Genomic DNA, 14,004 nt, shown 5'->3' with positions numbered 1-14,004 from the left:
TAGATGCAGTGGTCTTGAAATGGAGAGATGTCTTCTAAAAACAAGCTCAAAGTTTTACTGAGGATGAGTACACAGAAAGAACAAAAACAAGTCACAAAACTGTACATTGAAAAGTAAGTAAAAGTAGTGAACAAAAAGAAAAGGTTCTGTGAATGTTAGACTCAAGGTGTGTGTGTGAAATAGGTAACTTTTATTTAATGAGAAAGAGAATAGCTGACCTTACTAATAGAACCACAGAATGGTTGGAACTGGAAAGGACTTTTCCTGAAGCAGGGCCACCTAGAGGCAGTTGCCCAGAACCATGTCCAGATGGCTTCAGAATATCTCCAAGGACTGAGGCTCCACAAATTCTCTTTTTCATCACTTCTTCAAATTGGAAAAAATAAGTTAAATGTGCCACACTTCCCATAAAGTTTATTTTAACAAGAAACAACATCTTGAATGAGAATAGCAAAAGATGACTAAATCATTAAAGGACAACAAAGTTAGATTTATTAAGTATCATCAAATTAACTTCATCAGTTCTGTGAAATCAAATGTATTAACCTTATCTCTACATTCATTCAAGTGTTCTTCAATAATCTTTTAACAGTTGAGAATTAATTTTTATAATAAATTGGAGAAGTCCCAGCAGACTCGATAAGAAAATCTTTCTGTTTATCTCCAGGAAAATAAAAAGTCCTATCTATGGTCTAATGGAATGCTTCACCAAGCTGACTTCACAGGAAGATAAAAACCAAATTATTAAACAATCAAGATCAAAATGGCAAATACTGACAAAGATGATAAAGCAACAGAAAAGCCCACATGGACCTATCTAGAAGAAATAACTCAATTGAGTCTAATCCTTCTCTGACAGGGGGACATGGCTTAATGAAAATAAGGAGCTGGCTGGTATGATGCATTTTTACATGATTGCACAAAGCATTATTTTAGCAAATGGTGGAAATACAGTCTAGGTGAAATAATTACAAGATTGGTGTTCAACTAACTGAAAAACTGTGATAAAGTGGTTCTCAGTGGTTCAGTGTCAAAATGAACAGACATTTCAAACATGATTCTGCAGGGCTCTGTCCAAAACCAGGCTCTCTTCAGCATTTTCATCAACTAACTGAATGAGGAAAGACAGTATGCACTTAAGACATTTGAAGATGATGACAAGTAAGGAGAGTTGGAAGGAATGTTGAAATCTGATTTGATGACATCTCCTCACAATAAAAACTGTAAGAAAGTGGTAGACTGAAATACAAAAATAGATACAAAATGCTACATTCAGGGAAAGCTTTTTATGCACTCATACATGTGTGTGTACATATAAATATAAATACAAATATAAGTAATATAAATACAAACACACACATACACACACACACACACACACACACACACACACACACGTAGCTCCCAAATGTAACTGAGAACTTCTGCTGATCTAGAAATACTGTAGAAGGGATCCAGGGTTTACAATGGACCACAAATTGAATAAATCAAAGCAAGAAGGTTGCAAAACAAGACAAATCTCATTTCTGCATTTACAAAGAGGATATTAAATAAAACTATAGTAACTACTCCATTTTATATGCCACGTGTCCGCTGGGGCCACAATGAACATCACTGATAAAGAAATATATGATGATACTGAAGCAAGACCAGACAAGAACAACAAAGTCCTCAGATATTTAGAGAACCCAAGGAAAATCTGAAAAGAATTTAGAAGTCAGACCCCAAAAGAGTTATTAAGAAGATAATTGTCCTCCACAGCCTGCATATGAAAAAGAGAATCTTCATTTTCAGTATGGAAGATGCTGGCTATGTAAAAGGAAAATATTTCAAGGTGGATAACAAATGACTAGGACAGAAGGTAACATCTCTGCATTGCAGGCCTTTGCTCAGGCTGTGGTGGGCTTGGGGCCACAACCTTTCCTTGATGTTGTCCTGGGTTGCAGTGTATTCTATTACCATCCCTATCAGCCGTTGAAATCAGGTGGGGCAGTGTTTCCTTGCCTCCTCCCCCCAGACTATCTTTCTGTTAATTGCCCATCATTGTCCTGCCGCCTGACTCAGAGATAACTCCCTCCGGACTATCTTCTGTTAATGAGCCTAATCAACACTTTGCCTCATGACTCATCACCCCATTGTGAGATGCTCCACCCAGAGGGAGGAACCAAGCATCCCATCGTGGATATAATCTGAGGCTGAACACCAGAGACACCGGCTTCCCACTGGATTTCCAGAGGACAGGAGCTACACAGCCACCATTGGACTTCCTGAGGAAGAGCAGACTGTTTTACTACAGGATCACTGCTTCAGAGGACTGCAGCCACCATTCTACCAGACTGCTACCACCACCCTGCCTAACAGGGTGTCAGGTTGTACCTTGACTCTGTCAGTTTGACAGTGTTTTCTTTTACCTTTTTTTTTCCCCTTTTCTTTAATTTCCATTAAATTGTTATTCTGACTTAGTGCCTCCCACTGGTTTGTTTTCAAACTAGTACAATGTTCTCTTGTAGGCTCTTCCACCCAAGCAGATCTAAACACAGGTCTTCTCTTACAGGGCGATATGTGCAGGAGGGAATGCTTCATGTGCCACTAGAACATGGGAAGCTAAGGCCATTCTCACCCGGCCACAGGAAGGCACAACATGAAATTTCAAACTGCCATCAGCAGTGTATGTCCTGAACAAGTGCTGATGCAATGGCGACAGAGCACTGTCTGCATCCAACACGATCTCGGGGGTCTAGATGTGCCTCCACTGACATGGGATACACTTAGTCATCCCATGCTGTCCTTTTTGGCCCTGCATTTCTGCATTTCTGTGATTTTGAATCATTCCCAGCAGACCCAAGAGTAAACAGGTACACAGAAACAGACCTTAGATACCCTTCTTCATCAATACTGAGACACAGAGGCAGATCAGGGCTAGGCGATTTTTAGATTTGACCTTGTTTAGCTTGGTAAAAAAGGTGATCAAAAAATGAGGTGATTAGTTCAGATACCAACATCTCTCACTTTAGGTATCATGATTTCAGGAATATAAAATCCATTAGCATAAAAAGAACCGTTTTTACATAAAAATAAAACTTTACAGTGGAAATTTGTAAAATGTGACCAGGCCCCATGTCATGGTTTAGTAGAGTTTGGGTTTTTTGTTAGAGGGCTCCATCAGCCACAGAAATGATTCTCTTGCAAAGAGGTGCTTACAGCTTCCTCTATGACCTAACAGAACCTATCAACTGGCTAGTTTGAATATTGGCAACTTTTTAAGCTACTTAAGAAGCTTGACACACCTCTGTGACCCACATTTAAGAACGAACAGAACCCGGGAAAGCTTCTCTTGTCTTCCAGCTTTTGGACAGGTAGCGGGGGGGGGCCTGCAGGTGGCCCAGCAGGGCCAGGCCGGGCCTTGCTCAGCCCAGCTGGGTCAGCCGTGGCACGGCCCTCGTCCATCCGTGGCTCCCCCCCGGTGGTTCGGCGGGGGCTGGTCTGAGGCCGCTGCCCCACTGCGCGGCAAAGATCATGTGGCCGACAGCAATAAGCGAACTCCAGCTGCAAGGCCCGGGTGAGATTAACCCTTTTAGTGCTGTCAGTTTCCTCCAGAACAGATGAAGACTGCAGACATGAATCCTCTCCCGAGTCAATGCCATAAAGACACCAAAGTCAGTGAAGAAGGAAGAGCTGAAACCCTGAGGGAGGAGAAAGAGGAGATGCTTCCAGCTCAGAAGTTGAAATTCTGTTGTAAAGCTATGGTGGGGATGGACTGTGATACATCAGAGTACCCACTGTAATTCCATGAAAGCATGGGGGGTTGAAGCATTCAAACTGTAATTGTGAGCAGAAGTACTTGTGCTGAAATAAGCAAATGACAGTAGCTGTAATTTGATGAGGACCCTTTGCTCCCAGGGAAGGGGGAGAGCCTCTATTCCTAGAGATGAAGATGCTTCCAGAGACGGGAGTTTCTGAACAGCTCAACCTTAAAATGGTACCCCATTAGCTCAAGATTGGACCCTTGAAAACAGTTGTGGGGAAAGCTGTAAGTTGGGGAAAGGGACTTCCACATGTGAGCAGAGAACCAACCCGGGCGGCTGTCTCGCTGTGACATTGAATCCATGAGAGAACTGTTTATTGTGGAGATGTCTCCATAGCATGAGTAAGAGGGACTCCTCTCCCTAAGTGAACTGAACAAGGTTATTATAGAAGTGGTAAACAGACTGAACATCTCAAGGGTTGTCTTTTTACACTGTCAGTGTTCGGAGAAGGGAGAAAGGTGGGGGGAGGAAAAGTGTTCTGAAGGTTTAGTCTGATTTTTTTTTTCCCCCTTTCTTTTAGGTCTGTTAATAAACTTCTTTATATTCTTTTAAGTTTTGTACCTGCTTTGCTTTCTCCTAATTCCTCTCTCACAGAAAGAAAATAAGTAAGTAATAGATGGATATTTTGGACCAAACCACTACACCCCATGATGACTATATTAATTCTCTGTAAGCAACCTAATCTTAGATATCCCAAGTTACCACTTTTTTTGTGATAAGTATTTCATATGTATGATACTGATTTCAGATAATTGTGACAAACTAAGAAGCTTCGCTTCTTGAGCAGTGTTTCAGACAGCTGTTCACACACTCCACTTCTTACGACCAAAAAATAACCTACCTCACTCCAGTTGCCTACTATCCAGTAGGCATCACTGGACAAATTGCTGGATGTTATTACATGGCTGTTTTCTGTGACATTCATTAAAACACCCTCAGTTGCTGCACTTTGGTTCTTCAGAGCATGCTTGGGAGCTGTGGATTGTGTGCTGGTAGTTATGGTGTCAGGCAGCTTTATTTCTTCTCTGCTGTCAGTCTGGTCTCTGGGTGCATGACCAAGCTCTGAGGGCATTTCTGTAACCACTGCTTGTGGGGTAGTTACCTCTAGAGCAGGCATATCAACTTGCAGACTGACATAGTTTGCTGCTGTTGGAAGTGCCAACCCTTGTGCTGCTCTGCTAACAGGATTGAGCACAGAAAGGTCTTGGTGATGAGATGCTGGTGGGGACTGAGAAGTCACACTCTCATTTTGAATGACAGGAGAGGCAGTGTCCAAGGTTGTGCTTCTGGTTCCAATTTCAGGACTGAGTTCTGTGCTGTAAAAGAGATCAACTGGTTTCTTGCTAACTCCAAGTGGCCCATCAGTGTTGTCAGATTCTTCAGTTAAGTAATCATAGCTGGAAGTTATTCCTGGACTACTGGTAAAAGAGGAAACAGGAGTGTCCTCACTTCTTTGCATCTCACTCTCTGCAGTAGAAACTGGCTCACTTTTAGAGGTGCTCTCAGCATGCCTTATAATTTCACTATTTAAGCTGTTACGAAAAGGCCATGAAGTAGTATTTAGATATGAGCTATTTTCAGTAGAAACAATTGGGTAGTTGTAAACATCAGTTGATCCAGCAAAATTATTTTGTAATGTCCTGTTGGCTGCTCCCTCTTTTCCTGAGACATTACCCAAACCAGAGGACGTAGGCAAACAGGAAGTTACACCTTCATGCTTGGGTATTCTTGTTGTTGTATGGAACCTGGGGTTTGGTCTGGGTATTCTGCGAGGAAGACTCCTTTCAGGATCAGCAGTTGTTTTTCTGATTATGATCTTGCCTCTTCTGGGTGCCTGTGGGGGCATCAGAAATCTCCCAGCAGAAGGGCATTGCTGAAGACCACACAGGGCTTTAGAGTTTGGTCTCTTGGAACTATCACATGGCTCATCATTATTTTTGGCACAAGTGACATTACGAGTCCTTATTCCACCTCCACAGGTGACAGTGCACTGCAAATGAAATAGAATTAATGTATCTCCCCTCTTCATTCTGCTGCACAGAAGTATCAGATGGCACTTGTTCATAATAAAGAAGCATCATGACAAATAATCAATTACAAAGCTTTTCGTGAAGAACAAGCCCCTTATTCTAGTGATGTTCTGCTATCATGGAGTTTTTTCCAAATTCTTCAAAGTAAACGTCACCTTAGCGAAATAGTAGTGAAAAAAGACTACATGATAAAGACAAAATATCAAAGTAGTATGATAGGATTTTATTTCTTCATTGACTCACGAAGTCATCTAGCCAGTACCTTTTCCACCAGATTTATGAAAAACAGACCAAAAACCTGGAATCAAACCCTGAGCATTGACGGCTCAGTGCTGCTCACAGTGCCACAAACCTGCTGTGATGATCCATGCAGCTCACAGACCCTTGCTGACTTTATGAAACCGATTTTTCATTCAGTCTTAGTACTACCAGAGCTACTAGCATGTCTTTCCTCAACTAAAGATTACCGAAAGTAATCAGCCAACCTGGCTTCTATTTAAATGACAGCACTGCTGTGTATAAAGGGTGCTGGAAGGAGACCCAGCTTTTCTGTGATGTTTTTCATCCTCAGGTCCACAGGCACAGCCATGCCTTCAGCAGCTGTCACTCCACTAAGGATTTTGTAAAATCACACTTCTGTGGTTTGAGATACTAAGGCTGGATGACTGGTGAGTAGGAATGGAGATGTTACAAACAACCTACTGGAGGAATTCTTCCTCGATTGCAAGGGAGCCTAACCAGGTGCTCAACATGAAGTGATGAACACTCCTTTTGCCAGGACTTTAATGCCCCATGCATATCTAACTCATTTTAGAGCTAGTCTGGGTCATGGGGCAGTAGAAACACCAGTGACCTTGTGTTGCTGGGGCACTCTGTTGTTCACAGCTGTAAAATAACATCAGCTCCACAGCAACAGGAGCAGGGAAGCAAGCAGAGTAGCCTCACAGTAGGTAAGTTCATCAGCTCCTTACCATCCTGTCATTTGTGCAGGTGAAATAGCCCATCCTATGCTCTCTCCCTCCACTTCCTCCAGGTATAAAATGTATTTTTGTCAGTAAGTTGTAAATATAATCCAAGGGCACATGAGCACCAGCAGTGTGCCATTCCTATATAATTGCACTGCTAGTCATGTAAGCTCATTCTGTTCTTTCACAGGCGTTTAAAACAGGGGGGTTAATCAATTAAAAAAACAATCAACATTCTGTAATGATGGTGTGTGAGCAGCATAAACCAATCCAATACAGTCACAAGATTTTATTATTTCACTATGTGACTCTGTTCTCACGGCAGTGAGTCTAAGTGAAAAAAAAAAGAGGAGAAAGATGAGAGAGGAGTTTTCAAAAAAGATAGGAATACAGTATTTTCAGCTGGAAGGACTGTCAATGATCACCTACTCCAACTGCCTGAGCACTTCACGGCTGACAAAAAGTCAAAGCATGCTTCTAAGGGCATTGTAGAAATGCCCTCTTACACACTGACAGGCTGAGGGCATCAAACACCTCTCCAGGAAGCCTGTTCGAGTGCTTGACCACCCTCCCAGTAGAGAAATGCTTCCCAACGTCCAGCCTGAACCTCTCCTGGTGCAGATTTGAACAATTCCCATATGGTCCCAAAGCTATGGGGAAAAAGCCAGAGTCCTGAATGCAAGAAATATGAATAAAAAGAGTGTAAAAACACTTCTTTGTTGACTGACAGATGTGAACCTCCCCCCAGTCTGGCCCACAGCAGCCTGGCTCTCACACAGACTCTTTAGCACTAAGCACACTACATTCTGCAGTCCCAAAAGCTCAGCAAGTTAACATGCAATACTTGCTGAAGTCTTTTGAAAGCAGGCCTGCTCTTTTTTCTTCTGCACAAAGGATGCGTGAACACATCAAACAAACAAAAAACATTTAGAAAAAAATTAAGAAGGCAAAACACCAGGTCATTTGTCCTCTCTACTGGCTATAACAGGTTATTTTCACAAAAAGTTCAGTGTTTCAGCTGACATGAATTTACCTCAGTCCAGTTGCTCACTGTCCAGTCAGATGGGCACAAAATATCTCTGTTGCATGACAGATGGGTCTTTGGTTTAAGCAGGTGCTGGCATTCCATGACATCCAGTGCCTGCTCATCAGATCCCACTGTCTGGATGCAAAGTACAGTTCTCTTCTTCTGGCCTGTTGGGCCACATGTGGTTGAACATTTCTGCCATTCCCCTGCCCACCACCTGAAAACCAGCAGGGTGAGAAACATCAGAAAACAACCCACCATAAGCATATTAAGGAAAAGGTCAGAGACTGCAAGAAAAAGAGCCAGTAATTTAAAATCTGGACCCAGATATATGTTCTTCACATTAAGTTCAGATCACTCAAGCTCTTCCATCCATCCTGTGCTCTAGTACCAGCCAGTCAGTGAAAGAGAGAAGACAGAAGTAGGCAGGGTTTCCAGACAGAAGTAGACACTGAGCTTTATGTTTCAATTAAGTGTAAGAATCCACTGAGTAGGTAGTCCTTCAAATCCAAATCTGAGGAACTTCTAGCAAATCTACTTAAGCAAGTAATCTATTTACTCTATCTCACTGTTCTTCTGTTTACGGCTACCTCAGTGCAGAAGAGTTAACAAATGAGAATCAGTGGGGAGTCTGTAATGACAGCATGGAGGTGGAAAACATCCCTTTGCCCATGTCTATGCAGCCAGTACTGCACAAGTGCTCAAACTGGCTCTCCATGAGGGTTACCTCCACAAGGCCAGTTCCCATTAGGGGAAGCAGTGAGGCACAGAACCCCAAACCCAGATTACCCAGAGCTATGCTCTGTGTGAGCAGTGTGGGAACAGTGTGCTGCAGTGCTGTCCCTCTGGGCGTGGTGTCCAGATCTGCACTAGGCTGGACTTTTCTGTTCTTCATTCCTTCACAAAGTAGAAATGAGCCCCTTATGTGTCTCTGCCATGATTAAAGTCATTCTTCCACAGTGTGAAATGCAATGTTCCACCAAATTAAGGATAACTGTTTCCTCCAGAGCAGTATTTTCTAGTGCAAAACACCTTACCAACAAGAGCTGTTCTCTTTACATTTGGTTCACCTTAGCCTTTCCCCAGCATCATCCAACTACTTTTTCTCATGATGACCATGAGCAGATTGTGCACCTGCATATCTGCCCTCCATTATAAGAAAGGGGGGCAAAAATTTCTGGTTTTCTACAGTTTGAGAAGTATTGGCATCAACTGTGACACTTGCCTAAAAATTTATCTTTATAGTTGAAAAAAAGGGGAAAAGAATCAAAGAAAAGCCTTTTTCCTTCAGTTAAGAGTGCCCTAAGTAAGAATACAACTTCAAGCTGCTGCATACAAAACCTGGCCCAGCTCTAAACTCTAAGCCACAAAAGCTCCTAGACTTTACTTGTTCATGAGTTTTCAAGGAGGTCACAACAAAGCCTTATAATGAAAACAAAGCAGGAATATATTTAGAAAACACCTTTCTAGAAAAAAAGGCAGAAAAAATTTATTTTGGCTTACAACCAAAGCCATTCTATTGGTTTTTTTTCCTTTTAAGGTCCATGAATTTACAGACAAAATAATCCTAATCTGATCAATACCTCAAAGCTCAACATCCAGATTTATAAATTCTTACTCCTTTCTTTGTCTTTTTTGACAATCCCTCTCCCATTCTCACTGTAGTTTCCATGTTCCTTAATTCATTTTTACTTCCATTGCAAATGAGCTGCTGCTGATATGGAGGGCATTGGTACCTATTCCTAACAATTAAAAAATAACCCACCAAACAACCAAGACTCAGAGCAATCAAGCTATGATACAGTTTATTTATGCAACCATCTGATCTTCTTTGTGGTACCTAATCCTATCTTCTTTTGTTTAGTTATCTATACAAACACTATTTCATTTTAAGTTACCCCAGAAGCCCTTTGTGGCACTGACTGCTCTGCTCTAGAATGCAGTCCATGCCATCACAACCCAATGGCAAGGTCTCTGAACCAATTAAACAAAAAAAAGCATCCAAAATATTTTTCTTCTCCTCCTGGCCTTCCTTCAGATTGTTTCTTGTTCTTCCAGGCTTCTGCAAACAACAGAGGAAAACTAACAAGTAAGTACACCTCAGCAGAACAGAGGAATAATAAAAAAAAAATAATAAAAAAAAAATTATCACAACCTGAATCAAGCCATTTTAGGATTGTTGTCATCTCTTGCATCTTCTTTACAATTTTATCTCTTCTATAATCTTGTAAACTGCTGACATTTCGGCACAAATGGAATTTTAATGGGACCAGATTACATATTCCAAGGTACAGATATGCTAAATTGACACCTCTTCCCCTTCGGTATTTTCAAATGGCTCTGACTGAGGGTTTAGCAATTGGCAGGTTGAAATACCAAACTCCAAGCAATAAATTATCAGACCTTACTACAGAACCTACCTTGAGCAGCAGTAATGGTGTGTGATTAACTATTGCACACAAAACACTTTTTAAAAGCTGTTGAAGTAGTCAAAAACTCAGGTGCTCCACAGTTAGAAAATCCCAGAACTAAGATTTTATCCTATTCCATCTTTATGATCAAAATAAAATTACAGTCAGCCAGTCTGTAGACTTCTTCCTCACTCAGTGCAGGTAACTTCAAAAAAACTTGCTCTAACTGGAAGTTTATTCTTATCAGTAACTGGAATTTTTGATGTTGTGTTTTCCTATTTTCATCCTAGGGTACATGCATATGCCCTAAACATCCAAGAGTCAGAAGCCTGACATGGAGTCACCTGTGCTCTTGTCTCTCCATGTTTTCTGCTGAGGACCTGAACTGTGGCATCTCGGCCAAAGGGTAACAAAGGCAAAGCAAGGATGGCAAAACAGCCAACATCCACTTCTCTGCTCAGGTACAGGATGCGCCAGAGCAGGTTCTGGACCACAGAGAAGAGAGCCGCACCCGAGTGACTGCCTTGCCAAACTCTGCTTATCTTGGAGCTTTTGCTGTCTCCTCACACTGCAGAGGCATGACCAAAACTGGAGGTGACTGCTGAGAACACATCCAGAATTGACACAGTAATCTGAGCTCTAAATATGCAACTTCTAAGCTGAAATGACCAAGCTGTTGGACCTCCCAGACAAGCCAAAGACTGTGGTGAGAGACTGGGACAAGCTGGTGGAAACTAAAGCCTGATGGTGAGTCGCCATCCAATACTTATTTCTACCTCCTGTTTCTGATTCTACTTCTGGCATTTACTGCTACAGCAACTGAGTGGTTCTTAAGTATTACTGCATCATCTGATCCCTTCAAAGTGAAATGGCTGTCTTATCTCCACAGGCAGGCAGGCATGCCACTGAAAGATTGTGGTAGCAAACAAACAAACAAACAAAGAAGCAAAATGCATGATTTAGGTAATTAATTTGCATGAGCACTAATTTTCCTCAGGCTGTCAAAACAGAGAGCAGCCTGTCTGGTGAAAACATAACCTCAGGTAGTTTTCAGTTTAAGGTGTGAGTACTCAGCTCTTCTGCAAGAAGTCTGGGACAGAGACAGGAAGAAAATCTCATTCGTTCAGCTGGCATTCAGCTACCTTAAATGAGACTTATCTTTTTGCTCCCGCACTGTTTCTAAAGCTTGTAACAAATTAGGCAGAGCCCAACAGCGTGTCCATGACATCATCTATACAGAGATGATGTGTGGTGAATGATGTGTGAATACTGTTGAAAAAGCAGCAGCATGGGATTTTGGAACTGGAATTTGCTAGTCATGCCTATGGGGTTTAATGTTCCTTCCCTCCCACCATGCCATGTCACACCTACAGAGAGACGGTTGGCTTTCATTACGTATTTGTATAGAATCAGGCAAAGCAAATATCAACAGGGCACTGATTCTCACTCTGTGCATTATAATAGAAACCAGATTTCCTATTCTTATTATGCTGTTGGAAGTCTGGAAGCAGGACAACACAATAACAGCAGATAAAAAGCAGGAGATTACACGTAGTTGTAAAATAATCTGCTTATGGTTACTGTTCAAGTGGGTAGTCGAGTTAAAAAGGCTCTGGACAATTTTCTTTGCAGGGGAAAGCAAAACTTTATTCACAATGCTGTGAGTAGTTAAAATCTCACTCTTTTTCAGGTGGTATCTATTGATTTTAACATTGACACCTATGGGACTAAATACCTGCCTACCAAAGAAATATGTAACTAGAAACCATACTCCACAGAATAATGTGGAAAAAAGCATGCATTTATGCTACAGTCTCAATGCACTGCAGCTAAGCAATATCACTCAAGTTGTACATGAGTGGTTGCAGGACATTTTAACTCTCAGCTGTCCAGCCACTTTTATTTTGTTCTGAATCAAAACATGGCACACGTGTATTGTGATATTTTTAATATTTTTTTCATTTTCCTCTGAATTGTTTTAGGAGAAAGTATAATAGTAAGTGTAATACTAAGCATAAAACAAATACAAAGCAATCAGCTAACAAACAAGAATGTTAAGGCTTAGACTGTAATTTAAACTGTTTACAACTGACTTCCTGAAATGGATTAATGAGATAAGACCTGGTTTGTGAGAGCCACAAACATTTTATTCTTTCTCTGTAGCTTCTGTTTGATAAATTATCTATTTCTTATTTAGTGGTGCAGTAGCATGTTTAATGGTAGCACGTTTTTCATCACTGGGATTTAGTAGGGAACAACCATCTTTTTTTTTTGATAGAATGTTACTATAAAGCACCTGGTTCACTGCTGAGAAGTGCAAGGTCATCCAATGATTTGAGTTCTGTGGCTGCACCACTAAACAAAGGTCTCCTGTAGTGTTGTGTTTAACAGCACTGTCCTCACCTCTAGCACAGAATTTAGCCATCTCTCTACGGAACACTTTGTCCTCAGCAGCTTCACGTGGACTCTCAGTTATCCCATAAAATGCTATATGGTTCAGTCATGTCTGCCTCCAGTTTTCAGACTTTCTTTAGAACTAGCAAACTACACTAAGGTGTCTTGGGTTCCAGATGAAGATTATTAACCACCTGTCTGGATTAGACGTGCCACACATGCCACGGAAAGCGAACATCAACTCAATCCCATGCTGGGACTACAGCCTGGAACAGAGAGCAGATTTACAAAAGGATGGGCTTGGGAAGAGTGACTAACAATTCATTCTTTGCTGCCATCTCTTCCAACACAAGAACTCAGGGCCACCAACAGAAGTTAGTGAGATCCAGGTTCAAAATAGTTAAAATGTGGTGGCGCTTCACTGAGTCACTAGAGCTGTGGAACTTCCTGCAGAGTTTGTAGTAATGGAAGTTTTACAAGGTTGCAGAGGAAGGCTGCAGCAGTGAGGTTCATTGGAGGTTACTGATTAGACAAGCCATAAAATGGAAATGCCTTGAATTAAAACCAGCTGGAAGCTGGAAGAGCATCAGAAAGAAATCTGATTTATGTTTGCCTTGCCCTTATTCCTCCTTAGGCATGTAGACCCTGCTGAGAGCCAGAACAGGGACTGAGACCTTTGGTCAAGCTATTACAGTCGCTTTTATGTTACTAAGAGAAAAATACACAACATGACTCTAGAATTAAATACATATGGTTTTCCTGCACCGCACTTCGTCATGACTTTGGTGTCCTCAGAAGCATGACTTGTGATTGCCCCTGCAGCACAGAATGAGCTCAAGAAGCATCACTCAGGCTGTCAGCACAAGAGAGCTTTTCTGCCTGGTCTGCAGAAGAGTTTCGTTCATGTATGACATTCTGCAATCTGCTCAACAAGGGGAATATTGCCCTCCCTCGCTTACAGAGCAGGTCTAAATAATGTTGTCACTTAGAACAAATGGCATAAATTGAGTTAATTTGGAATTTTTGAATTGATAGTACAGTTTATATGTGCCATAAAAAACACCTCAATGTGTATGGGTAGCCTCAGCTCTTAACAAGTCAAGTAATTAAAAAGTTGGGTCTACTGTCAATTGATTTCCTGACAATCTACAAAGAATTATGAAACTGCGGTAGTCTATGATGCAAGCACAAAGATGTAACTCCCAAAGGAGCCATCATCTACTGTTGTGAAGATACTTGGAAACAACTAATAAAACCAACAACCATGCAGAACTTTTCACATCAAAGTTTCACTAAATTCACTGCTGGCAAATGCAACACAATGAACTCCACAGACTCATTGCTTTGATTTGATCCTGATGGAACTAGAAT

General features: G+C 41.5%; 1 protein-coding gene across 1 annotated transcript in view; it reads right to left on the bottom strand.

Annotated features, from left to right (window-relative positions):
- LOC103611675 (A disintegrin and metalloproteinase with thrombospondin motifs 12) overlaps positions 1-14,004 on the bottom strand; it is a 72,240-nt gene that overhangs the window by 12,960 nt on the left and 45,276 nt on the right. Inside the window, 2 exon segments of the mRNA XM_017727328.1 lie at positions 4,648-5,796; positions 7,835-8,045. Of these exon segments, the coding sequence (XP_017582817.1) occupies positions 4,648-5,796; positions 7,835-8,045 (1,360 nt within the window).

The sequence above is a fragment of the Corvus brachyrhynchos genome, unplaced genomic scaffold (assembly GCF_000691975.1).
Source record: "Corvus brachyrhynchos isolate BGI_N302 unplaced genomic scaffold, ASM69197v1 scaffold140, whole genome shotgun sequence".
Lineage (NCBI taxonomy): Eukaryota > Metazoa > Chordata > Aves > Passeriformes > Corvidae > Corvus > Corvus brachyrhynchos.
The sequence above is the reverse complement of the archived record's forward strand: the minus strand, read 5'-3'. Positions and strand labels throughout refer to the sequence as shown.